The sequence below is a fragment of the Schistocerca piceifrons genome, chromosome 1, assembly GCF_021461385.2.
Source record: "Schistocerca piceifrons isolate TAMUIC-IGC-003096 chromosome 1, iqSchPice1.1, whole genome shotgun sequence".
Classification (NCBI taxonomy): domain Eukaryota; kingdom Metazoa; phylum Arthropoda; class Insecta; order Orthoptera; family Acrididae; genus Schistocerca; species Schistocerca piceifrons.
Genome location: NC_060138.1, coordinates 689,578,623 through 689,606,265, shown reverse-complemented (window position 1 = coordinate 689,606,265; position 27,643 = coordinate 689,578,623). Strand labels below are relative to the sequence as shown.

At 38.3% G+C, this 27,643-nt stretch overlaps 1 protein-coding gene across 1 annotated transcript in view; it reads left to right on the top strand.

Annotated features, from left to right (window-relative positions):
- The first annotated feature begins 3,484 nt into the window (after window positions 1-3,484).
- Window positions 3,485-27,643, top strand: part of LOC124709828 (serine/threonine-protein kinase MARK2-like) — a 286,137-nt gene continuing 261,978 nt past the window's right edge. The window contains exons 1-2 of the mRNA XM_047240879.1: window positions 3,485-3,608; window positions 5,083-5,310. Of these exons, the coding sequence (XP_047096835.1) occupies window positions 5,236-5,310 (75 nt within the window). The 5' untranslated portion in view covers window positions 3,485-3,608; window positions 5,083-5,235. The remainder of the gene's footprint in view (window positions 3,609-5,082; window positions 5,311-27,643) is intronic.

The following is a 27,643-nucleotide window of genomic DNA, read 5'->3' as shown; positions in this document are numbered from 1 at the left end:
TGAAGATTTTGTCTCAGCAAATCATGGAAGAGAAGTTTTTCTAAACTGAAACTAAATTATCTTCACTTTACAATGAATCAAGAACGCTCAGTCAGTCTGTCCATTTTATAAAATGAAACAAAAGTTTCCAATGAAATAGATTTCAATGATGTTACTGAGAATGTCAGAAAAAAAGACACAAGAACATGTAGTGTAATAATATCAATAGTGTTATTAATTGTACATAATTGTACAGGCTTTGTCTCCAAGCATATAAAATAAAAAGTAATTTTCTAATTCTATTCTTTATCATTTCTCTGCACTCTACCTGATGGTGGCTGTTCTAAATGATGATTCAAATCACCTTTGTCTTTTATTACATATATTACAATTACTGGAGCATATTACTCTGAAACGCCAAAGAAACTGGTATAGATATGAGTATTCAAATACAGTGATATGTAAACAGGTAGAATATGGCACTGCGGTCGGCAACGCCTATATAGGACAAGTGTCTGGCACAGTTGCTAGACTGGTTACTGCTAGTACAACGGCAGGCTATCAAGATTTAAGTTAGTTTGAATGTGGTGTTATAGTTTCCGCATGAGTGGGGGGTCACAGCGTCTCCAAAGTCATGATGAAGTGGGGATTTTCCCGTACGACTATTTCATGAGTGTATCGTGTATATCTGGCAAAATATAAAATCTCCGACATCACTGCGGTTAGAAAAGGTTCCTGTAAGAACGGGACCAATGACGACTGAAGAGAATCGTTCAACGTGAAAAAAGAGCCACGCTTCCGCAAATTGCTGCAGATTTCAATGATGGGCCATCAACAAGTGTCAGCGTGCAAACCATCCAACGAAACATCAATGGTATGGGTTTCTGGAGCTGATGACCCACTTGTTCACGCTTGATGACTGCACGAAACAAATCTTTACACCTCACCTGAGCCTGTCAACACCGACATTGGAGTGTTGATGACTGGAAACACGTTACCTGGTCTGACGCGTCTCGTTTCAAATTGTATCGAGCTGATGGTCGTGTACAGATATGGAGATATCCTCATGAATCCATGGACCCTGCATGTCAGCAGGAGACTGTTCGGGCTGGTGCAGGCGCTGTAATGGTGTGGGGTGTGTGCAATTGGAGTGATATGGGATCCCTGACATGTCTAGATATGACTCTGACAGGTGACATGTAGATAAGCATCCTGCCTGACCACCTACATCCATTCATGTCCATTGTGCATTCCTACGGACTTAGGTAATTCCAACAGGACAGTGCGACGCGTCACACGTCCAGAATTACTACAGGGTGGCTTCAGGAACACTCTTCTGAGTTTAAACACTTCCGTTGGCAACCAAAACTTCCCAGATACGAACATTATTGGGCATATCTAGGATGCCTTGCAACGTGCTGTTCAGAACAGAACTTCACCTCCTCGCACTCTTACGGATTTATAGACAGCCCTGCAAGATTCATGGTGTCTATTCCCTCCAGCACTACTTCAAACATTAGTCGAATCCATGCCACTTCGTGTTGCGGCACTTCAACGTGCTAACAGGGGCTCTACACGAAATTAGGCAGGGTTATCAGTTTCTTTGGCTCTTCAGTGTATAAGTAGTTGACTTTCTTGTCAGTCATAACATCTATATTTTTTTCTAATATGTGGGCTACAAATACAACACTTTCTAAGCAGACCAGGGGGCCTCAATTAGAATTGACACCCCAGGCCACCGACCAAGTCCGCCACTGCTCACACCACGATTTTCATACGACTCGTTTTTTGGTTCCATATAAAGTTTATTTTAGGCAGATTTCAAGATTGTGGGATACATCATTCGCTCGTTTGTAAATATGGTATATGAATGCGCGCGCACACACACACACACACACACACACACACACACACACACACACGTGCGCGCGCTCACTAACTCTCTCTCTCCCTCCCTCTCTCTCTCTCTCTCACACTGTTACGTAAGTTTGACAGTTATCAGTAACATTATGTTGTTGATCTTGTAGTTGCAGAAACTGCGAAAGTGTACCTGCCGACCACGTTTTGGCTTTTTTTTTCAATAAGAAAACCAGAACATACTGAAATCGAACAGAGTATAGTAGTAATTATTAGGATAACTACGACAGTATGCTGGTGTTTCGAAATACAGCTACTAGGGACCGCTCTAACGGTACTATTCAGTGGTGCTTGAATGCTATAGTGGCGTCTCAAAGTAGAACAGAGTTGAATTGTTTGTTCCATGGCAAAAGTGGCATCACTTTAATGACGCCATTGAAAGCTGCGTGCTCACGTATGCTGCTGCTGTGCCGTTTCAGTACCGGTATGCCACAAACTTCGGCGTCCCATTAGTTGCGTCTGTGAATCCGGCCGCACGCTACTAGTGCTGTCACCAGTTCGAGTTCTTGTGATAGAGCAGATGTCCCTTGCCAGAACTGGACTGGCAAGTGAAGCACTATACTGCACACGTACTAATCACATTCAACGACACAACGCAAAGACACTTTTTACGTTTCATTAACAAGTAACAGGTAACGGCAAGCCTGTCCAGAAAGAAGCGTAGTAGTTGCCATGCTAAACTCGAAGCCTTATAATAAATGCAGGACTGATTTTATATTTGCGTATAAATATACAAACATATCAAGTTTTGAAGTGTCATAGATCTGTACTTACTGAGGTAAAGACTCATATATGCTGCCTCTGATTGATATTTCATAATGACAACAACCCATATCGAAGCACTAAGTTAAACCGTAATTGCGAGCGTGGCATGGCTCAACGAAGAGTCCTGGAGATGTCCTCCTGGAGCGGCATTTGAGTAAAAAAATCCAGTCCTCGCCACCCTGCTAAAACATAATGCAAATTACACTGAAACTGCTTAGTCAATCAGATATAATGCGTTTTTTAATGAGACAGGTACGTCATTTTAGTATATTCAGCACTGTGTTTTACTCCTAGGACGTAAATGCATGTGATGTGTTGTGTCACAGCATAGGCGTACATGATTCCCGGTGGCTACTAATGCGTGTTATCTCGATGAGTTATTAAAAAAGCAAGTGTCTTTTTAACACTTGAGAGGTTACTCATGTGATTCATCCTCTAGCTTCGATTCGCATACGTGACGCAAGATTGTGTTTATCATAGACATTCATCGATAATATCATTTTTTTTTTGCATATACACGGATTTTGGTCATCCGCAGACGAAATTCATATTTGCGCTTCCAGCTCGGATGACAAATACTGGAATCAATGTTATGTATGTAATCTACCTTGCATGAGAGAGGAATACAGGCCCTCATCCGTACTGTAGTGAGCATATGGAATAATTGTAACTAGCAATAAATAAGCAGTGTGAGATTCGCAGTCGTTTATGCAGCTAATTTTCAGTTTTAGCAACAATCTTGAATGTACAGATAGTATTATTGGGTCTGTATGTACTGTGACGTCAAATGTTATTTAGCCAATGGGAGAAAAATGTTACGAGTTGCGGAGTGGCAGAATTTGTGTGGGCAGGAAATTTCGGCCATCTTGGAACTAAGTTTGTAATGAGTTGAGGTGGAAAACCAGGGGTTTACATGTTTATTATTGGATTCTGCACCATACCAATGGGTTAGTACATCCCGGAGACAGAAAATAAGTCTTAATATTACGTGTACAGGCTAATCTAGTGCTTCACATCTAATTCCAATCGTCACCTTTCAGTTTGTGATGTGGCTAGTTTGTCACTACAAGCTTGTTAGGTGTGATCATACGACAGCTTCAGCAGCAAATGCCGAGAGGAGCGACATCTGTGCAACATCGGCGTGGTCTTCGCTTGTTAAAGATTGGAACCGGAGGGATTGTAGCCCTTGTCGATTTGTGGGTGTTGTTTTTTTTTGCCTTAGAAGCGCAGGCTGCACTGCTCCTTGTAACGTCCACCGGCAGTGAGTGAATGTTTCTCTCGATCGTTTTCAGTGTTTCTGGTGGCACATACTGACAGTGCCTAGTAATTGCGTGTGCCTTGACCTCATGTGTTGCACTTGTATTTCGGAATAACACTAAGGAGACTAAAACAGGAACACTCCTGTTCTTCGCTGAAACTGTCTTACATCTGATATGGCAGTGGCGCCTATACAGACTTTTTTTTGCTGCTGACGGGTAATTTATACTGCGAAGATAGTACATTATGATTCTGATGAACTTCTGTGAGCCGTGGGCCTAATTTTAAATTGTATTCTTAGGATCAGAAATTTCCACTGTTTGTTTTCGTTCAGTTTGTATTGACTGTACTTTGAGCAGATCGCTTCCTTCTGACACAATACTAGAAATGATACTGAAGTACAAAATAAAATTAATTTGAGGAAAAGCGGTGGCCGGTATTAATAGAAATGGACAGTTTGTGAGCTGTGCCTCAAACCTCGAACTCCATTTTTACATTGCTTAGGCTGTGACAGCTAATACAGAACTCGTTTACTCATATTAGAATTTAGTTTCAGCTGATAACACAATTACCATTCAAAGAATTGGTAAAGGAATCAAAGAGAACGTTTAACATAAAATTATCCTGTGGAAACAAGTATGCGACATCAGTAACTTAGTTTAATGCAAACCCGTTCAAAGGAAAACATTATATTTCTCGCAAACGTTTGTTGGTACCTATGTGTTACAGCTTTGTCGCGTATGAGTACTGCAGTTCGATTGCCTTTTTCATTTAGTTCCACTGCCCTATTTAGATGTGTTAGAAGGAAAACAATGTAAATTTTCTTTCCTCCTCCAACAGAGAAATATGGAAGGTACATTGAGTCATCATCTTTACATTTTGCCTAACATGTTTCAAGTTAATGTGTATTTAAATGTCTTTCTGTTGTTGCTTGAAGAGTTGTTTATGTAATGTGTACAATGATTTTAGAATGATTGAAGTACTTGTAGCAGTTTGCCCTGAGAAGTTTAAAAATATTTTTGATACATTTGTAACCTTTTATTTGACGTCCACTTTTCATTGTAAAGCATTTTTGTTGTGATAAGTAAATTTACGTTAGTGCTTTTAACATTTTCACATAAGTGATTATCATAAATCAACAGCAACGTTTTCTTGTTTGTGAAGGTGTAGTGGGGAAAGGTGTGTTGGAGAACACTTCCTGGCTTCCATGGTAAGAGGAAGTGGAAAGTGGGACCTAACTGGCCACACCACTTCCATTTCTTCCTGGACCCGCTGTTGCCGCCACCTCTCATTCCTATCTGTGCAGAGAGTGCAGCAATGTCCTCAACCATGAGAACAACATTACAGACTGTGCCTGAATCCCTGCCAGCTGACCATGTCAGCAATACAAAGGTAAGATTTTGTCAATGGGACGTTTTTGATTTGTGTGGGCAAATGTATGTGTTGTGAAATTTGTGTCCGAAAGGTGTGTGTGTTGGAATTTGTGTTCAAACAAGTGGTGACTGAAAAGGAATACTGATACTGAAATAAAATGTAATAACATTTCCGATTAAGATCTTGTTGGTTGAAACTTAAGCAGTTTAAGAATTACTGCTGTTATGGGGACTCATCATTTTCGCCAAATGTAGATATTGTCATGGCATTGAGAATATTTAGGTTAAAGTGTGCTGTTGAACAGCCCCCAACTGCATTCTCCTCTGTCCTGAAGTCTTGGTTGTGTGGACACTGACCAGTAGTGCAGACAGTTCTCTGGCAAAGTATTTGACTTATTATAATTAGGATACAGAGTAGCTGTATTTGCTGTCAGATCTGGATTACTATGAGTACCAAACTCTCAAGTATCAATGGTGGACTGTACATAGTTTTAACCTTGGAATTGAGCAAACCTGTATCTGGAAGTATGGTACCAGCTGTCTGCTCTGTCACATCACATCATATCATTAAATGGAGTACTTCAGCCACTCATCAAAATCTAATAGTGTGAAATCTGTCCCATAAGTGATAGTTATTCTGGTGACATCACATTTCTTTGCATCACCAACTCAGAACTTTCATAACTTACCTGGCCTTTGGGCTATGTTACAGATTAGTCTGTTATCTCAGCCTTCATTTTAAAGAATAATATAGGATCAAAATAAATATTGATAGTTGTCTGTTCTATCTTTATTTGCACATTTATGATTTGGAACACATCACCTTTATGCCATGGGCACAAACTAACAACTGCTCTCAGCAGGTTCAACTAGTATCTCACTACTTTTGACAGTGACACAGTTAATTTTTGAGTGTCAGCTTGTATGTTTTCACATTCAGTGTTGATGTGGTGCCTTGACCAATCCCATTGCATTTTGTAAAGTAAATGATTTGATTATTGTTTGGTGTAAGCTATTATTGTTGGTGTGTTATTTGAAATGTATGTTATCTTCTTGGGTTATCTACAATATTAGACAGAGGGTATGAGGGCTTGATGTAAACTTAGTAAGTGCTCCCCTCCCCCTTTCCCCCTCATACATGTGTGGCTTTGCAACATTATTTCTATATTTGTCGCTTCTGAAGTCTGTTCCATGATTCACATTTATAGCAGTGGGTGCTGTTGGTTCTGCTGTTTGTATCCCACATTGCACATGTGCACTGCAAGGAATATTAGTACAAATATATTTTTTTTCCTTTTGTTTGTTTGTGAAAATTGTGGGGAGGGAAACTAAGGCTTATAATTAAGTTTTTTCTTAGTTTCACTTATATTGATTTGTCTGTTTTTAAAAATAATTACGTAGTGGGAAGGCAAAACTCGGAATAGACATGCATGAGGATATGACACTGCTGTTGTATTGTATCTTGGTGGAGAGTATTCAGCTGTTCTGCAATAACTTAAGAGACCAGACAAATCAAGCCCCCCCCCCCCCCCCAAATCTTGGTCTTCAAATATCAAATATTTAACTTACAATGACACAAAGGTTGAAATAAAGGATTAATATTTGGAACAAAAATAGATTTGAACCTCTCCTCACATTTCTAATTTAAAGTTGTTACACCTTCCTAAATCATATTTTTACAAATAGGAAGATGGTTTCTTCCAGATCTTTATCTGATCAGATTTTTTGGTATATCTTTAGTGGCTTAATATCTACAGGGCATCAAATTCTGACTATCCTTCCTTGGTTTTATTATGTTACTATGGTTGTTATTGCCTTTGGTATAAATTTTAGCAAACTTGTGATTATTTCTTGATCAATAAATGCAGTGTGACTTGTCACTGTTACAAATGTTGTTTCAAAGATAAAATTGCCTGGTACATCAGTGTCACTATTATTCGAAAACTTGGCCTAAATTGACTGAAGCTGTTCCCATCTACAAATACCTCAGTAAATAATACATTGAATATGCTGTTGATATCCTTCACATTAAGTGCTCACAGTTGTGTATGGAAATTGTTTTTTGACCAGAATATATGCATGAAATTGTTTTTATGGTTGTATTTCTTGGGTTTCTTTTATTTCTGCTGTTGGTTTTCATATTGAATGGAACAAGTACAGGCTGCTTCCATCCTGTGTGTGAATTTCTGTTTTCTTGGAACTTATTCATTCCTGAATGTATTTGGTTATCCAGTTGTTTCGTGGCGGGGTGGGGGGGGGGCTGCGATAGGCTTTGTGATCATGAGAAGTATTAAAATTTGTCCTTTTACATGTGTACGTTTCTGAATCTTAAGGAAGCAGAAGTATGAAAATTCCTACTGTTTTGTATAAGTAAGTACCAGCTTTTTTGCTCTTCAGTTTTCTTCATGTAGTGCTTTCTGTGCACAAATAGCAGGCAGATGGCTATGGCAATTTCAGTTTGTTATTGCAGTGTACAGAAATTGTTCTGCAGATAGTAGTTTATTTAAAAGTTATGCCTTGAACTGTACACAAATAAATACCTTTTTTAAGTATTTACTGACTGTGGTGTACCACCTGTACAAAATATATTGTAGTTTGTTTGAACAAATGAATGAAATACATTCTGCATTAATTGCAGATAATTAAAATGTATTTTCATAAATAGATGAACATTATGATAATTGTAGATGGTACAAATAACTTACATTTTTTGTGAGTGACCACAGATTATGTAAATTTTCAGTCATCTAAAAATAATGTTGCTTGTCTTATCGTGTCTGCTGGTCTGCTTTGTTACAAGGATTGACACCTTGAGATCCCCTTCACTCACTTCCCAGTGGCACTGCATACAGATTTACACATACACAGCAATCACAGTCCAGCTTATACAAATAATATTAAGAGTTTCAGTTGAAGTTGTATGGCAAACCATTTCGAGGAGCTAGTTCTCACACTTCACCAGCAGGAAGCTTGCCTCCATTGGTGTAGCAGAAATTTGGTGACATGAAAGCACACAACATGGTTGTGTGCCAGGTTCCAACAAGAAGAGTGGCAGCTGCCTGTGTTTATCAGGCAGTGACATACTGGATCAAGCATATGCAGTTTGGAGTGGGGAGCCATAGTATTTAACCCCCTGATGTAAGTTTTTAAGTTTCAACTGTCTGGGCCCAAAATGTAGACATGATCATTCGGTCTTCGTTGTACCAATTGCGCGTGACTTACAGGACGCAAGTATCTCTGTAAGATCAAACTGTCTTAATTTTGTGAAATATTGATGAGTAACTACAACCACATGTAATAATGGTTAAAAATACCACAAAATATTTATTTTAAGTCAATACATTATAACAGAAATCAGCACCATTTATCTCCAGTTCCTGAATACATTCAAAATTCGCAAAATTAGCGTTTCTAAAAAAAAAAAAGGCAACAACAAAAATCAATAATCTTCAAGGATGTGATATCATCCAAAACATACAGCTACATGTGATTAAACTTTGCATCTCTTGCACTCCCACAGTGTTTCACTGCATTTTTTTTATTTTTAGCACAAATGTTACACGGACTTGGTGCCTTGATTTTGGTGCTATTGTGTCAGTGTGCATAGGAGAACAAGTTCAGTGTTTTGCATGCAATCTCTCTGGTAAATCTTGGTATTACACTGGTCCTTATCCTTGATAATCTGGTATTGATGTATTAGTCAGTAATGATTTGGCTATTTGTATCCTGTAACCAACATAACATTTTTCCCCATTATTTATTTTGTTGCAGAAAATTTATAAATGGAAAAGACAGATAAAATAAAATTTTCCAATATCTTTCATACATTTTTTCATTATTGGAAACGTGCTAGTATTTAGTATTGCCAAATGCTTTTGTACCCAGTAACATGGCTTGGTTTAGAAGAAAGATTGAATTCTTGTGTAATCATTTCTACTGATTTGTGTCATGTCATTATTATATGAACATTTCACATAGCTTTCGTTTTAGAGCGAGTTTTACATTGATCATCATTACGTATTTCCTCGACTTAATTTTACTTTACAGTACTTTTTTGGCATATTCTTTCTGTTTGCATGTACTGAGCCAATGACATTTGTTTTATAATTGTGTTTTAATGTCATAAATAATTTTGGTGAAGAGTACAAATTATGTAGGCATAAAATGTGTCCTCTGTGTAATACCTACTGTGATAGCTCTTTGACAGCACTTCGAGGTGCAATCATCACTGTTTATCTTATCATAGACTGTATATATTGTGAAGTCATAGCAATAACCTGAATCTGGCTCACATAATTTGTAAAATGTAATACTGGATCATATCATTTTGATCGATTGAATTGTTTGTAAGATATGCATCTCTTAAATTTCTTGAGTGATACATCAGTAGTAGTGTTCTGTTTCATTGTACACATTGGTATAAATTTTTGATTCGGATACTTGGTCACAGATTTTATTTCACTCACTTTCTTTATTGGCAGCCAGATTATTATTTGCAAATGTCTTGTAATTTGCAGATACATTTATTGCGGCACTGTTTTCCTGAATTTAGATGTTTCTGTAACAGTCCTTTTTGACACGTTCAGTTGAATTCTTGGTTTTTCATTGGCATGATTATAATGAACAACGCAAAATATCTTTTAATTTCATTACAGTCCTCAGCAAACCAGTCGTTATCAATTCTGTTTGGATTTGTTCTGTGTACTGGTTACAGAATTCTCCCATAACGTGTTATGAAATATTGTACTAAATTTATCTAGTTCTGTTTTATTTAGTCCTACCTGATGTAAGGTTGCCTAATTTAAGCCAATAATCATTGTATAGTTCCAGATTTTTGAACTCTTTCAGAATTTCTTTCCCAATCCAGCGCTTGATCTTTGTCAGCAGTAATAACTAGTCACCTGCATTTTTGTCATATGATACTTGTGATGTCACTACTTTCACTGTTGGTGGCAGAAGGATAAATATAATGCTCGCTGTTGTCATCACAACATGCTTTGAAAACATTTTGTAGGGATATGTCCTAATATTCAAGAACATATATTTCGACATGGCAATGTGACTGAGAATAACATGTAATTGGGTGGGATATAAAGCGAGAATACTGCATTTACTAGAGTATAACACGAGCCCCCTTTTTTAGGCGCTTTGAAAAAAATTTATTTTTACCATATTCTGACTAATCAGAATTACAAACTGCTTAACTGACATAAAGTATCTGCCAAAAAGTTAACATTATACCTATAAACTTATGCCTTTTAGTGACTGTTTACATTTTAATAATACTAGGAGAAATAAAATAAACGAAATGGTTTATATCAATTTTTGGAGCATTTTCTTTTCCAACTTGCTTTGCTTGCTAACCATTTAGCCCATGGTACCACTGTTATTAATCATCATCATCATCCTAATAGAACAGCTTTGAAATTTAGATCTTACTTGTCACAAATATTAGGCTGTTTCTTCGGAATGTGTTGCTAGTTCTGAGGTTGCTGTTATGGTGGGACTGGAGAACACAGCTGTATTTTCTTGTCTACATATCAGATTTTGCTCCTTTACTGATATGATAATGTTACAGTGTCTCTGGCTTTCAAAAGTATTGCCTGCTCACCACTCTCTTATTGTCTATGTAGACCCAGGTAACATTGCAATAACAAGCACTTAATATGTCACTGGCATAAACTCTCCTGTAAAAATGAGTACTATTGTTCAGTATTTGTCCAATTTTTGAATCTGTTCGATTCTGACTACAAACTGATTTGGGCAAACTGCAGTTGAAATGTGGTAGGTGTTCATAAAAGGCCAAAGTATGTGTTATAGATTCTCATGGTTAGCTGCACACAAAATTTGTTGTGTGCCCGCTGCTTCCCTACCTGTGGTTATCATGGCTCTCAGCCAAGCTGGTGTGACTGTTCCACTTCCAATCCTTCAGTAGTGCAGATCATATGTAACACTTCCAGCTAATGCCTAAGTAGAAGATCACGTTTACAATTCAGTCTCATTCTTGAACTGTCACTTGTCCCGTGATACAGTGATGTCTTTTGGTACTATCTCCAAGATGGGTCTTGTTGCTGTAATTTATTCTCGCAGTAACAGTTAGTCAATTTAATAAGATTTATTTCCTTTGTTAGACATTTTATTCTTGATTAATTTTTTAATTTTTCTTCTTGTATCAATTGAAATTTGCCATCTTTTTCTAAAACTGAGTAAAAGCTGGTAATATTTTTAACTAGTATTCTAATGCATGAACAGTGAAAGAATTTCTAATTTGCGATCCACTTAGGGGATGTTCCATGCCAAATCAACACAGTGTCCAAACCTCACCATCTCAGATTTTCTTGGAATTTGGCACTGATCTATTGTTGGTATAGACTAGGGTGTCCATTCGTCCCGTTTTTCATGGGACAGTCCCGTTTTTTACCAAAATGTCCCGCTGTCCCGAAAGTTTTTTTTGGGGACGCTCAAATGTCCCGTTTTTTTTATGATTCCGCTTGGCTAGAGTATTTTACGCTACTGGTTGTTTGACTTGCTATTAACTGCACAATTATTTACGCTGGGAAGCTTTTTGATGGCTTTCAGCATACCCCAAACATGTACTGAACTGAAACTTCCTGGCAGATTAAAACTGTGTGCCCGACCGAGACTCGAACTCGGGACCTTTGCCTTTCGTGGGCAAGTGCTCTACCAACTGAGCTACCGAAGCACGACTCACGCCCGATACTCACAGCTTTACTTCTGCCAGTACCTCGTCTCCTACCTTCCAATGTAGAGCACTTGCCCGCGAAAGGCAAAGGTCCCGAGTTCGAGTCTCGGTCGGGCACACAGTTTTAATCTGCCAGGAAGTTTCATATCAGCGCACACTCCGCTGCAGAGTGAAAATCTCATTCTGGAAACATCCCCCAGGCTGTGGCTAAGCCATGTCTCCGCAATATCCTTTCTTTCAGGAGTGCTAGTTCTGCAAGGTTCACAGGAGAGCTTCTGTTAAGTTTGGAAGGTAGGAGACGAGGTACTGGCAGAAGTAAAGCTGTGAGTATCGGCCGTGAGTCGTGCTTCGGTAGCTCAGTTGGTAGAGCACTTGCCCGCGAAAGGCAAAGGTCCCGAGTTCGAGTCTCGGTTGGGCACACAGTTTTAATCTGCCAGGAAGTTTCATATCAGCGCACACTCCGCTGCAGAGTGAAAATCTCATTATGTACTGAACTGTCAAAAATCACAAGTAATTTTAAACGCACTGTAGTTTACGAGGAACAAAGAAGATTCTTCTCTTCTAAATCGATCCACTGAATCTGTCCTTTTGGTCCAGAGATACTCTACACCACTGATTCTTGCTCGCTGGCTTTCATCACCACACTGTTAATGTTTTGCACTGTGCAATCAGTGTTTCATTACGCCAAAACGAAAGTGTAATTTTAACAGCAATATAAAAAGCGAATTTCCTTTTATCACTGATAGTGGAGAAACTGTAGAATGTATGCTGTTGGTCATCGTGGAAGGTCTGACATTGTGAATCACATTAAGACGAAGAAACATCACATGAGTGATCAAATGAAAAGAGCAAATAAATGCATGAGTGACTACTAGGTAAACTTAAAATCAGTAACAGAAATGGATAGGCAGTTGGCAGCACATGCTTGGTTATTTCAAAAGTAAAAACATTAACATGAAAAACATGATTCATTTGGTGGAGTTTTGTCTGGCAATTCCTGGATCAAATGCTGCTGTGGAACGTGTGTTTTCGTTAGTGAACTCTTTGCGCTCAGATGAAAAAAACAGATTGAAAGTAGAAACATTGAGGGCCTTGCTCTTTGTCAAAACACACTTTAATGGTGTATTGTGTACTGACTTTTATGATACAATTTCAAACAAAAATGCACTTCTTGATAAAGTACATAAAAGTGAAAAGTACGGTGATAGTGTGGCAGAATAATTGTAAAAAGTGATTTGGGATCATCTGAGTGCACGTTGTAAAGGTAAACTTGTCTGTGTATTAAATTTGTCAATACAATATTTATGCCCCCCCCCCTCTCTCTCTCTCTCTCTCTCTCTCTCTCTCTCTCTCTCTCTCTCTCTCTCTCTCTCTCTAATTTATTTTAAGTGTCCCCTTTTTCAATGAAAATGAACTGGACATCCTAGTATAGACTTAGAAAAATATAAAATTTTACTGAGTTATGTCAAATTGTTTCTGAATTTCATAGTTTTTAAGTTACTATAAAAGGGGTCAAAAACAAGGAACGGCAGTTTTTAGATTTATTGTAGAAGCTTTCCTAATTGAGCTGCAGACCTGCGATAAATATAATTTTACAGCATTTTTCATGCCCTTTCCTATGGTATGCAATAATGTAAAGGTTAATACAAGATTATTATTTTCAAAAACAAAATTGGAAATTTTAATTTTTAAAAAAAAAGGTACGTATTTTAAAATTTTCATATTTACTCCATGAGTATCTAGTATTGTTGTAAATCACAGGCCAAAATATAAATTTGGTATTGATTATTTCTTTTTTTAATGAAGAAATTAAGACTGAAGCTCATGTTAATTGTTAGAATAATACTGTCATAGAGTGAGTGCAGCACTTCCTGATTGGATGTATTCCGAGTTGACTGTGTGTAATAAGTTAGTTACTTGTGAACTGATATTAAAGATTACCTTTTGTTTTGGCCAAATATGCAGAGCTTCAGTAAAACAAGGTGCTATTGGAAGCTATAAAATGACTTAAAATCAATCATGAAAATGTAAAAGGTTTGGCTAATTTATGAGAATTGATTTTCTACTGTAACATTAAGTGTGTTTAAGTATCCCCCCCCCCAAGATGGAAAAAGACACATTGAGAATACATTGTTGCAGTCCGTTACAGAAAACAAATCACTTTGTTAGAGACAGCATAAAGCTCAGAAATGTCACATAATGGATGCTTGAAGTGTATCCACAAGTAGTCAGTTGTTCAAAAATATGTGATAAATGTAGAAAGGAAGTTGCTGTGTTAAAAAATGCACAGTCCCTAAGTGGCAAAAATGTTCAAATGATCAGCCTCACTCAGAATTATTGCACAGTGATACAGAATTTACAACTACTTCAGAGATCGTTCAGCCACTTAATATATCTATTGAACAGTTGGGCGAGTCTCCCATTGCCAAGAGAAGAATGAAATACAAGAAATGTTACACATCAAAAGTAAAAAGTTTCCAGAACTGTGAAATTTAAACTTCTTTATGCTTCTGCTGAAAGTTTGTCATCAGAAAGCAATAGTGGTGTTGAGAAATGTGAAATTGTAAAAAAATCTGAGAAACAAGTTTTCCAGTTGTACAAGATGGATGAATAAGTTGGATGAAAAGGCTAAAACTTCTAACATGTTTACCAGATAATTGGAACATTAGAAAGATAATGCATGAATTTAATGTGCTGAACTACATAGCCAGTCAGTCACACAGTTCTTAAAGAAAAAGGCTTTTAGGAAGGTCCAAATTTAATACAAGAGAGAAGCTTGCCAACAGAGACAGTGGAAATTTTACTTTTGTTTTATGAACATGTACGAGGTGCGTTCAAAAAATTCTGGAACATTTGTAATTTCGCACCAATGGTTTGTTGTAGCAAAATGAGGTTGACATCCCTGCACATGCCTGTTTTTAATGTGTAATTGCTGGAAGATTCACTGTTGTATGTCTGTTTTTTTCAGTGCTGCACTGAGTAGAATGTAGTCACGCAGTTTGCAAATTTTGAAACGACAGAGTTATAGAAACGACACATCTGCATTAAATTTTGCACGACACTCAAGAAAACCTTTACAGACACATACCAAATGATGCAGGAAGCCTAGTGTGATGAATGCTTAAGTCACGCTTGGTGTTAAGAATGGTTCACACCATTTAAAAACGACCGGATGGAAGTTGAAGATGACCCTCGTTCAGGATATCCTTCGACACCCACCGATGACACTCATGTCAGGAGCATCAATGAAACTGTGCGAGCCAATTGAAGACTGACTGACTGAGAGATTGCAGAAGAATGGAACATTTCAGTTGGATCATGTCATGAAATCCTGACACAGCATCTTGAAATCCATTGTGTTGTCAAGTTCGTCCCACAGCTCACAAGTCAAGACCAGAAGAACATACACTTCACAATCTTTGAAGAGCTTTTGGATCACGCAAATGAAAACTGATCACGCAAATGAGAAGAAGATGCTCTGTAAGAGAATCATAACTGGTGATGAATGAGACGTATGTGTCTATGGTTATGGTGTTGTGACTGAGGGTCAATCTTCACAGTGGGTTGGGAAAGCTTCTCAAAGACCAGAAGGAGGTCATCAGGCCCACTCAAATGTCAAAGCCAATTTGATAGTTTTCTTTGACTTTGAAGGATTTGTTCTTCAAGGCCAAACTGTTAATTGGTGGTACTGTTGTTGTTGTTGTGTTGTTGTTGTTTTGTTGTTGTTGTTGTTTTGTTGTTGTTGTTGTTTTGTTGTTGTTGTTGTTTTGTTGTTGTTGTTGTTTTGTTGTTGTTGTTGTGGTCTTCAGTCCTGAGACTGGTTTGATGCAGCTCTCCATGCTAATCTATCCTGTGCAAGCTCCTTCATCTCCCAGTACCTACTGCAACCTACATCCTTCTGAATCGGCTTAGTGTATTCATCTCTTGGTCTCCCTCTACGATTTTTACCCTCCACGCTGCCCTCCAATGCTAAATTTGTGATCCCTTGATGCCTCAGGACATGTCCTACCAACCGATCCCTTCTTCTAGTCAAGTTGTGCCACAAACTTCTCTTCTCCCCAATCCTATTCAATACCTCCTCATTAGTTATGTGATCTACCCACCTAATCTTCAACATTCTTCTGTAGCACCACATTTCGAAAGCTTCTATTCTCTTCTTGTCCAAAATATTTATTGTCCACGTTTCACTTCCTTACATGGCTGCACTCCATACAAATACTTTCAGAAACGACTTCCTGACACTTAAATCTATACTCGATGTTAACAAATTTCTCTTCTTCAGAAACGCTTTCGTTGCCATTGCCAGTCTACATTTCATATCCTCTCTACTTCGACCATCATCAGTTATTTTGCTCCCCAAATAGCAAAACTCCTTTACTACTTTAAGTGTATCATTTCCTAATCTAATTCCCTCAGCATCACTCGACGTAATTCGACTACATTCCATTATCCTTGTTTTGCTTTTGTTGATGTTCATCTTATATCCTCCTTTCAAGAAACTGTCCATTCCATTCAACTGCTCTTCCAAATCCTTTGCTGTCTGTGACAGAATTACAATGTCATCGGCGAACCTCAAAGTTTTTATTTCTTCTCCATAGATTTTAACACCTACTCCGAATTTTTCTTTTGTTTCCTTTACTGCTTGCTCAGTATACTGATTGAATAGCATCGGGGAGAGACTACAACCCTGTCTCACTCCTTTCCCAACCACTGCTTCCCTTTCATGCCCCTCGGCTCTTATAACTGCCATCTGGTTTCTGTACAAATTGTAAATAGCCTTTTGCTCCCTGTATTTTACCCCTGCCACCTTTAGAATTTGAAAGAGAGTATTCCAGTCAACATTGTCAAAAGCTTTCTCTAAGTCTACAAATGCTAGAAATGTAGGTTTGCCTTTCCTTAATCTTTCTTCTAAGCTAAGTCATAAGGTCAGCATTGCCTCACGTGTTCAAACATTTCTACGGAATCCAAACTGATCTTCCCCGAGGTCGGCTTCTACCAGTTTTTCCATTCGTCTGTAAATAATTCGTGTTAGTATTTTGCAGCTGTGACTTATTAAACTGATAGTTCGGTAATTTTCACATCTGTCAACACCTGCTTTCTTTGGGATTGGAATTATTATATTGTTCTTGAAGTCTGAGGGTATTTCGCGTGTCTCGTACATCTTGCTCACCAGATGGTAGAGTTTTGTCAGGACTGGCTCTCCCAAGGCCATCAGTAGTTCTAATGGAATGTTGTCTACTCCCGGGGCCTTGTTTCGACTCTGGTCTCTCAGTGTTCTGTCAAACTCTTCACGCAGTATCATATCTCCCATTTCATCCTCATCTACATCCTCTTCCATTTCCATAATATTGACCTCAAGAACATCGCCCCTGTATAGACCCTCTATATACTCCTTCCACCTTTCTGCTTTCCCTTCTTTGCTTAGAACTGGGTTTCCATCTGAGCTCTTGATATTCATGCAAGTGGTTCTCTTTTCTCCAGAGGTCTCTTTAATTTTCATGTAGGCAGTATCTATCTTACCCCTCATGAGATAAGACTCTCATCCATCCCTGCTTAGCCATTTAGCACTTCCTGTGGATATCATTTTTGAGACGTTTGTATTCCTTTTTGCCTGTTTCATTTACTGCATTTTTATATTTTCCCCTTTCATCAATTAAATTCAATATTTCTTCTGTTACCCAAGGATTTCTACTATCCCTCGTCTTTTTACCTACTTGATCCTCTGCTGCCTTCACTACTTCATCCCTCAGAGCTACCCATTCTTCTTCTGCTGTATTTCTTTCCCCCATTCCTGTAAATTGTACCCTTATGCTCTCCCTGAAACTCTGTACAACCTCTGGTTTAGTCAGTTTATCCAGGTCCCATCTCCTTAAATTCCCACCTTTTTGCAATTTCTTCAGTTTTAATCTACAGTTCATAACCAATAGATTGTGGTCAGAGTCCACATTTGCCCCTGGAAATGTCTTACAATTTAAAACCTGGTTCCTAAATCTCTGTCTTACCATTATATAATCTATCTGAAACCTTTTAGTATCTCCAGGGTTCTTCCATGCGTACAACCTTCTTTCATGATTCTTAAACCAAGTGTTAGCTATGATTAAGTATTTTGTATTTATAACCCTGTATTCACCTGACCAAAAGTCGTGTTCCTCCTGCCACCGAACTTCCCTAATGCCCACTATATCTAACTGTAATCTATCCATTTCCCTTTTTAAATTTTCTAACCTACCTGCCCGATTAAGGGATCTGACATTCCACACTCCGATCCGTAGAATGCCAGTATGCCAGTTTTCTTTTTCCTGATAACGATGTCCTCTTGAGTAGTCCCCGCCCGGAGATCCGAATGGGGGACTATTTTACCTCCGGAATATTTTACCCAAGAGGACGCCATAATCATTTAACCATACAGTAAAGCTGCATGCCCTCGGGAAAAATTACGGCTGTAGTTTCCCCTTGCTTTCAGCCGTTCGCTGTACCATAACAGCAAGGTCGTGCTGGTTAGTGTTACAAGGCCAGATCAGTCAATCATCCAGACTGTTGCCCCTGCAACTACTGAAAAGGCTGCTGCCCCTCTTAAGGAACCACACGTTTGTCTGGCCTCTCAACAGATACTCATCTGTTGTGGATGCACCTAAGGTATGGCTATCTGTATCGTTGAGGCACGCAAGCCTCCCCACCAGCGGCGTGGTCCATGGTACTATCAGGATGAATTGCGATGCCTGCGAGAAAAAGTGAGAATGAAATGTCCTGAAATGTGGTGAGACAGTTCAAGGCTCTTGCATCACGATAACATGCCCGCACATTCATTCTTTTTGGCACTTAACTATTGCACAAAAAGTAAATAACTGTGCTGCCTCATCCTCTGTACTCTTCAGAAATGGCCTTTGCAGACTTCTTTTTGATTCCAAAGTTGAAAACACCTTGAAAGGACAAGGATTTGCAACAGTAGACAAAATAAAAGAAAATTAGCTGATGGTGTGTCATGCTATTCAGCAAGAGGCATATCAAGACTGCTTTCAGAAGTGGAAACGGTGTTAGGAGCGGTGTATCAGTTATGGAGGAGAGTATTTTGAACGAGACCATGCACAATAAATAAAAGATAAGCACAGAAAAATGTTATGGGCAGAGTTCCAGAATTTTTTGAACAGACCTCGTATTTAGTAGGGCAGTGTTAGGGATTAAAGACTGCATGACAGTTACTGATACAGATGTAAGTAAATCAAAGATTTTAAAGAAACTCATATTGTGTACCCTTAAAGAAATATACAAAAATTTTAAAGTTGGTGTTTCCAGCATAAAAATTTGTTTCTCAAAATTTGCCGAATGTGAACTAGACATTGTTATGTTAGCTGGTCAAAGTGGCACATATGCACTTTGTGTGCGTGTGCACAAATCACCAAAATGTGAAACTAATGATAGAAAATACTAAATTGAAATCTATGACAAAAGGTAAAATTCGAAATTACAAGCAATGCCTCACAAAAGTACCTTGTAACCCATCGTCTATTGATTGCAACATAGGGAAATGTGGTTACTATCCAGGTAGAACTTAGCTGCATAAAATTTTGGGAGACCTCTTCCCTCAAAATTCAATTGAAGAAACACCATTTCCCCAGTGGATTTAAGTTGACCATTCTTATTCTGTTTTTCAAATGGGTCTGCTGCCCAGTACAAAAACAAAAATGACCTCTTAAACGTCTGTTTAAAAGTGAGTAAGATTTTAAAGTGGAAGCAGAGTGGCACTTTTTTGCCACAGCACATGGTAAAGGGGCTTGTGATGGTGTTGGAAGATCTGTAAAGACTGGCAGCTCACGTCAGTTTGTAAAGACCCTATGAAAACAAAATGCAACAGCAACTTTTTGAATGAGCAGTAGAAAACATTACCTATGTAGATTTCGCTTATTCATCTCAAGAAGATTATATTGAATCAGAATGTTTCTTGAAAAATCACTTTGAACAAACATCAACCATCAAAGGAGCTCATCAATACCATGCATTCATTCCAAAAACTAGATCAAAAATATTGGTAAAAAACTTTTCTTTGGATTCAGATGTTTGTAAAAAGGAAGTGTCAAAATCTGATAAACTGGAATTAGCAGACATATTGGACTACGTCACTACTGTCTTATCAAGGAAACTGGTGGCTCAGTTGCGTCTTACAGAAAAATGAATAACTTGAAGAAGTAAAAATAACTTTTCTTCTTCCAGTTTGGTCATCTACATCCTTCTCATATCCAAGAATTGCTGATATTCTTTGGATGTTTTGATGAAAATAAATCCCATGACTCCCACTGGAAGAACTTACACTTTACTTGAAAGTGATGCGTACAAAATGGATGAAGCCTTTTTAAACTTAAAGTGATAAATAGATCCTGTTACTTAATAGTTAGTTTTACTCAAATCTTTATCGCAACAATGTTCATGTTTATTTTCATGAGAATGTCAATATTTGTAATGTTACAATAATTAACATGAGTACACAGTCTAATTATTGGAAATAGAGCTTCAGTACTCAAAATTGTTATTATTATTATTATTTCTCTTTCCTGTCTCAGACGTTATGTCTGGTTAAAAATGGAAAGTGACGCAGACCTTGATCAAGCGTGACTTCCTTTTAACTGTACGGTATATGTTACATTGCATTTAGGAACTTTCAGGTAATTGAACATGTATCAATAACTACAGATTTCTGTAGTTGTAAATATATGTTTGGATGTAGCTGTATTGCGTTGATGTACTGGTGGATACTGTGTGGTATGACTCCTGTAGTTGATAGTATAATTGGTACAATGTCAACTTTATCCTGATGCCACATGTCCTTGACTTCCTCAGCCAGTTGGATGTATTTTTCAATTTTTTCCTCCTGTTTTCTTCTGTATATTTGTTGTATTGAGTATGGATATTTCGATCAGTTGTGTTAGTTTCTTCTTTTTATTGGTGAGTGATGTCAGGTTTGTTATGTGGTGGTGTTTTATCTGTTATAATGGTTCTGTTCCAGTATAATTTGTATTCCTCATTCTCCAGTACATTTTGTGGTGCATACTTGTATGTGGGAACGTGTTGTTTTATTAGTTTATGTTGTGTGGCAAGCTGTTGATGTATTATTTTTGCTACATTGTCATGTCTTCTGGGGTATTCTGTATTTGCTAGTATTGTGCATCCGCTTGTGATGTGATCTACTGTTTCTATTTGTTGTTTGCAAAGTCTGCATTTATCTGTTGTGGAAATGGGATCTTTAATAATATGCTTGCTGTAATACCTGGTGTTTATTGTTTGATCCTGTATTGCAATCATGAATCCTTCTGTCTCACTGTATATATTGCCTTTTCTTAGCCATGTGTTGGATGCGTCTTGATCGCTGTGTTGCTGTGTTAGATGATACGGGTGCTTGCCATGAAGTGTTTTCTTTTTCCAATTTACTTTCTTCGTATCTGTTGATGTTATGTGATCTAAAGGGTTGTAGAAGTGGTTATGAAATTGCAGTGGTGTAGCCGACGTATTTATATGAGCGATTGCCTTGTGTATTTTGCTAGTTTCTGCTCGTTCTAGAAAGAATTTTCTTAAATTGTCTACCTGTACATAATGTAGGTTTTTTATGTCGATAAATCCCTTCTTCCTTCCTTTCTGCTTAATGTGAATCTTTCTGTTGCTGAATGTATGTGATGTATTCTATATTTGTGGCATTGTGATCGTGTAAGTGTATTGAGTGCTTCTAGGTCTGTGTTACTCCATTTCACTACTCCAAATGAGTAGGTCAATATTTGTATAGCATAAGTGTTTATGGCTTTTGTCTTGTTTCTTGCTGTCAATTCTATTTTCAGTATTTTTGTTAGTCTTTGTCTATATTTTTCTTTTAGTTCTTCTTTAATATTTGTATTATCTATTCCTATTTTTTGTCTGTATCCTAGATATTTATAGGCATCTGTTTTTTCCATCGCTTCTATGCAGTCGCTGTGGTTATCCAACATGTAATCTTCTTGTTTAGTGTGTTTTCCCTTGACATTGCTATTTTTCTCACATTTGTCTGTTCCAAAAACCATATTTATATCATTGCTGAATACTTCTGTTATCTTTAGTAATTGATTGAGTTGTTGATTTGTTGCTGCCAGTAGTTTTAGATCATCCATGTATAGCAAATGTGTGATGTTGTGTGGGTGTGTTCCAGTAATATTATAGCCATAATTTGTATTATTTAGCATGTTGGATAGTGGCAAGGCAGAACCAGAAAGGACTTAATGGGTCTCCTTGGTATATTCCACGCTTAATCTGTATTGGCTGTGATGTGATATTATCTGAATTTGTTTGGATATTAAGTGTGGTTTTCCAATTTTTCATTACTATGCTTAGGAACTGTATTAATTTAGGATCTACTTTGTATATTTCCAATATCTGTAGTAACCATGAGTGGGGTACACTATCAAAAGCTTTTTGGTAATCAATGTATGTGTAGTGCAGCAACCTTTGTTTAGTTTTAGCTTGATATGTAACCTCTGTATCTATTATCAGTTGGTCTTTACATCCTCGTGCTCCTTTGCAGCAGCCTTTTTGTTCTTCATTTATAATTTTGTTCTGTGTTGTATGTGTCATTAATTTCTGTGTAATGAAGTAAGTTAATATTTTGTAGATTGTTTGTAGGCATGTTATGGGGCGATATTTTGCTGGGTTTGCTGTGTCTGCTTGATCTTTAGGTTTCAGATAAGTTATTCCATGTGTAAGTGTATCAGGTAATGTGTATGGGTCTGCAATGTAACTGTTAAGTAATTTAGTTAGATGTGAATGTGTTGAGGTGAACTACTTTAGCCAGAAATTTGCTATTTTATCATTTCCAGGGGCTTTCCAGTTGTGTGTAGAATTAATTGCTCGGGTGACTTCATGTTGCAAAATTATCACTTCAGGCATTTGTGGTATCATCTTGTATGTGTCTGTTTCTGCTTGTATCCACTGTGCATGTCTGTTATGTTGTACCGGGTTTGACCATATGTTGCTCCAGAAGCGTTCCATGTCTGTTATGTTTGGTAGGTTGTCTATTTTAATGTGTGTGTTATCTAATGTCTGGTAAAATTTCTTTTGGTTTGTGTTGAATGTTTGGTTTTGTTTCCTTCTATTTTCACTTTTTTTTGTATCTTCTAAGTCGTTTGGCCAATGCTTGTAATTTCTGCTTCTATTCATCTAATTGCTCTATTGCTTCTTGTTGTGAGATTTTACCTAACCTTTTTCGTTTTTTGTCTGATATTTCATTTCTTATAAATTGTGTTAGCTGTCTGATGTCTTTTCTCAGTTTTTATATTCTGATCTGTAGCCTGTGTTGCCATGCTGGTTTTGTGGGTTTCTTCTGTGTGTTGGTTGGTTCTGATCTCTGCCTAGTGTGTATATTTAGTGTAGTGAGTGCTCCTATATTATTATTATTATTATTATTATTTACTAATGAAGAAATTATCAACTTAAATTTATATTTTGCCCTGTGATTTACAACATTACTAGCTACTCATGGGGAAAACATTGGGAATTTTAAAATATATACTTTTTGAAAAAATTAAATTAAAATTTTAAATTATGTTTTGAAAAGAATATTCTAATATTAACCTATATATTATTATAATGCCATAGGAAAGGGCATGAAAAATGACGTAAAATGGTATTTATCGCAGGTATGTAGCTCAATTAGGAAAGCTTCTACAGCAATTAAAAAAAAAGCTGCTATTCCCTGTTTTTGGGCCCATTTATGATTAACTTTACAGCCCTGTAATACAGAAATTCGTTGACATATCTCAGTAGAATTTCATATTTTTCTAAGTCTACACTAACAGTACACCTGTGCTAAATTTCAAGAAAATCTTAGACAGTGATGTAGAAAATTGTATTTTTGTGTTGATTTGACATGGAATGACTCTTTGTACATCATTACAGCCTCCTATAACAAAATAAAATATTTGTCTGGGTTCTGATTCAACTAATGTTTATTGTAGGACAAAATTTTCATTTTTTAATGTTACCTTTACTTAAAAAGTGGCGTTACATCTACATCTCATGTATACTCTACAAACCACCGTGTGGTGTATGGTAGAGGGTACGTCCCATTGTACCAGTTGTTAGGGATTCTTCCTGTTCCATTCACGTATGGAGCATAGAAAGAATGATCGTTTGAATGCCTCTCTGCATGCAGTAATTATTCTAATCTTATCTTCATGGTTCCTTTGTGAGTGATACGTTGGGGGTTGTAGTATATTCCTAAAATAATCATTTAAAGTTGATTCTTGAACCTTTGTTATTAGCCTTTTCTTGAAGCTTTGCTATTGGCCTTTTGTTGAAACTTTGTTATTACACTTTCTTGGAATAATTTGTCGAAGAATCTTCCAGTTAAGTTCCTTCGGTATCTCTCTGACACTTCCCACGAGTTAAACAAACCTGTGACCATTCGTGCTGCACTTCTCTGTATACTTTCAGTATCCCCTCTTAATCTTATCTGGTAGTGGACACACACACACACACACACACACACACACACACACACACACACACACACACACACACACACACACACACACAAAAAACTGGTTGCATGAGTGATTTGTAAGCAAGTCTCCCCAGTAAACCCAAGTCTACCACCGCCCCATTTCTCTCACCAGCTGTGTTTGCAAGGTGATGGAACGTATGATTCATACCCAACTGGTGTGGTGGCTTGAGTCTTGCAATCTACTAACCACGGCACAGTGTGGATTTCGATTGCGCAATTCTGCAGTTGACCATCTCGTCAGTTTGTCCACCCATATCATGCATGGTTTTTTGTGGAAATCTAGACTGTGGCCATGTTTTTTGATTTGTAGAAAGCCTATGACACCTGCTGAAGGACTGGTATCCTCCGTACTCTTTACTTGTGGGGCTTCTGAGGCCGCAAGCCTTGTTTCCTTCAGGAATTTTTAAAAGACAAGAGTTTTCAAGATACGTGTAGGTTCTGCCTTGTCGGACAGCTTTATCCAGGAGAAATGGTGTGCCTCAGGTTTCTGTCCTGAGCATCATCCTCTTTTTCTATTGCAGTTAACCCTATAATGGTCTGTGTCCCGCCGGGCATCTTCTACCCCCTTTTTGTTGACAATTTTGCCATCTGTTGCAGTTCTCCATGGACTTGTCTCATTGAGCGGCGTCTTCAGCGATGTCTTGATTGTCTTTACTCATGGAGCATCGACAGTTACTTTAGTTTTTCCACTGAAAAAACTGTTTGTGCGGATTTCTGGTGGCACAATTGGTTTCTCCCACCATCTTTACATCTTGGGCCTGTTGCTCTTCCCTTCTTTCCTGGGTCTCCTGCTCTATAGGAAATTTTGTTGGTCTGCCCATGTGTCTTCACCTGGCAGCCTGCTGTATGCTGTCCCTCAATGTCCTATGTGTCCTCAGTGGTACTTGCTGGGGAGCAGATCGAATGACCCTCCTCTGTTCCGTTCCCTTGTCCATTCAAAACTAGACTTTGGATGCTTCGTTTATGTATCTGCACATCCGTCCTTCTTACACTGTCACAGTACTATCCACCATCATGGCATCTGTTTGGCCATTTAAGCCCTTTACACTAGCCTAGTTTAAAGTCTGTATGCAGTAGCTGCCGAACTACTTCTGTCGTACCGCTGTGACTTTCTCCTCAGTAGATATGCATGCTGTGTGTCTGTCATGGGTGGCTACCCATCCTATGCCTCCTTCTTCAATGATTCCTTTGATCGCTAGTATAAGGCATGTCCCTCTACTCGGTTACCTACTGGAGTTTGCTTTCGGCTCTTGCCCCGGCAGCTTAACTTCACGCTACCTGCAACTTTCCTGGTGGGTGTGAACCCTTCACCACCTTGGCTTCGTGCGTTGGCCTGTGTTCACCTTGGGCGCCGTTTGTTTCCCTAGGTCACTACTCCAGCCTCGCTCTATTGCCTTCAGTTTCATGACCTTCGCATGGAACTTTGAGATAGTACCTTTGCGTACGCTGATGGCTCTCAAGACTGACCGTGGTATTGGGTGTGCCTTCGTCATAGGCACCAATGTTTTTTGATATCGGCTTTCAAAACAGTGCTCAGTCCTCACAGCAGAGCTCTTCACCCTGTATCAGGCCACGAAGTAAATCCGGCAACACAGGCTTTTCAACTGTCATCTGCTTTGACTCTCTTAGTGCCCTTGAAAGCCTCTGTGTGCTGTACACTGTCCATCCCTTAGTGCAATGGGTCCAGGATAGCTGTCACTTGCTCTCTCTTGATGGAGCCACTGTGATGTTTATGTGGGTTCCTGGTCACATCAGTCTGTGACAGGAAATGAGGCCGCCGACACTGCTGTCCAGGCTGCAGTCCTCATACCTCAGCCCGCTAGTTCTTACATTCCATCCGATGATCTCTGTGTTGCCATTCTGTCAGCAGGTGGTGTCACTTTGGCATCACCACTGGTAATCCGTTCATGGGAACAAGCTCCGGGTTATTAAGCCTCTCCCAGCAGATTGGACAACCTTCTCTTGGCCCTCTCACCGCGAACAGATCATTTTAACTAAGTTGCATGTTGAGCAGTCCTTTTAGCCATCGCCATTTGCTAAGTTGTGCTCCCCCATGAATTTCTGTGCATTGTGCTCAACTTTTGACATTCTGCCATTTCCTGATGGAACACCTTTTTTTAAACTGCTTCTCATTTGTGTTTACTGTCTGACTTATCGGCCATTTCAATGAATGATGCGAGAGCTGTTGACTGCGTTTTACATTTTATGTCATAGAAATATGGCAAAGGCCATTTCATTGTTAGTTCTGGACCTTCATTTCTCTATGTCGTATTTATAGACCTTTATCCACGTCCCTGTTTTTAGCAGCCTTCTTTTCTACTGACTGGGATTGACATGTAGCCATTTTTAACTCCTCTCTTTATCTTTGTGTTCTACAGTTTTGACATGGGAGTGTATGACCCTAGTTGTTTTTGTGTCCTAAAACAAAACAACAACAACAACAACAACATCCTAACAGCACAGCTGAAACTACTGCAAGTGAACTACGCATCAAATAAATTTATAATCTTGGTTCTCACAAATATTTGGCCATTTCTGCCAATGTGTTGCATTTTCTGAGGTTGATACTAGAGTGGGACCTAAATAACACAATTTTAATTATGTGAATGAAACAGGCATCAATCAGATTCATAAAAATTTGGCATTGTCTTCTGAATATGTTGTGATTCCCAAGGTTGTAGTTATGGTGAAACTTGAGAAAACAGTTCCTCCATCTCTGGTTTCCAAGCATATTGTCTGCCCAACTGCACGGAACCAGCAGCTGATATAACCTCTTTTATTCCCATCATACCACAAAGTGAGTGTTCAGAATGGCCAAATATCTGACTGTTAAGATTATAAATTTCATTACTGCACAAAACATGCCAGTCCGCCACTGGTCTTCATCTAGACTTTTACATTCAGCTGCACAAATGAATACTATTCTCGAGTATTTGTCCAATTTTAAAGTTTATTCAATTGGGATGGGTATGTTTTTGGAGATTCAGGCAAGTGTAGCCACATACCTCCAAGGTCACACAGTGTAATGACCAAATTCAAGTGGGAGTAGGTTGAGCATCCACCTGCATGTCACCCTGCAGATAGAATAGGGACATATCACTTCCAGTTTGTGAAACAAGGCTTTGGCCACTCCCA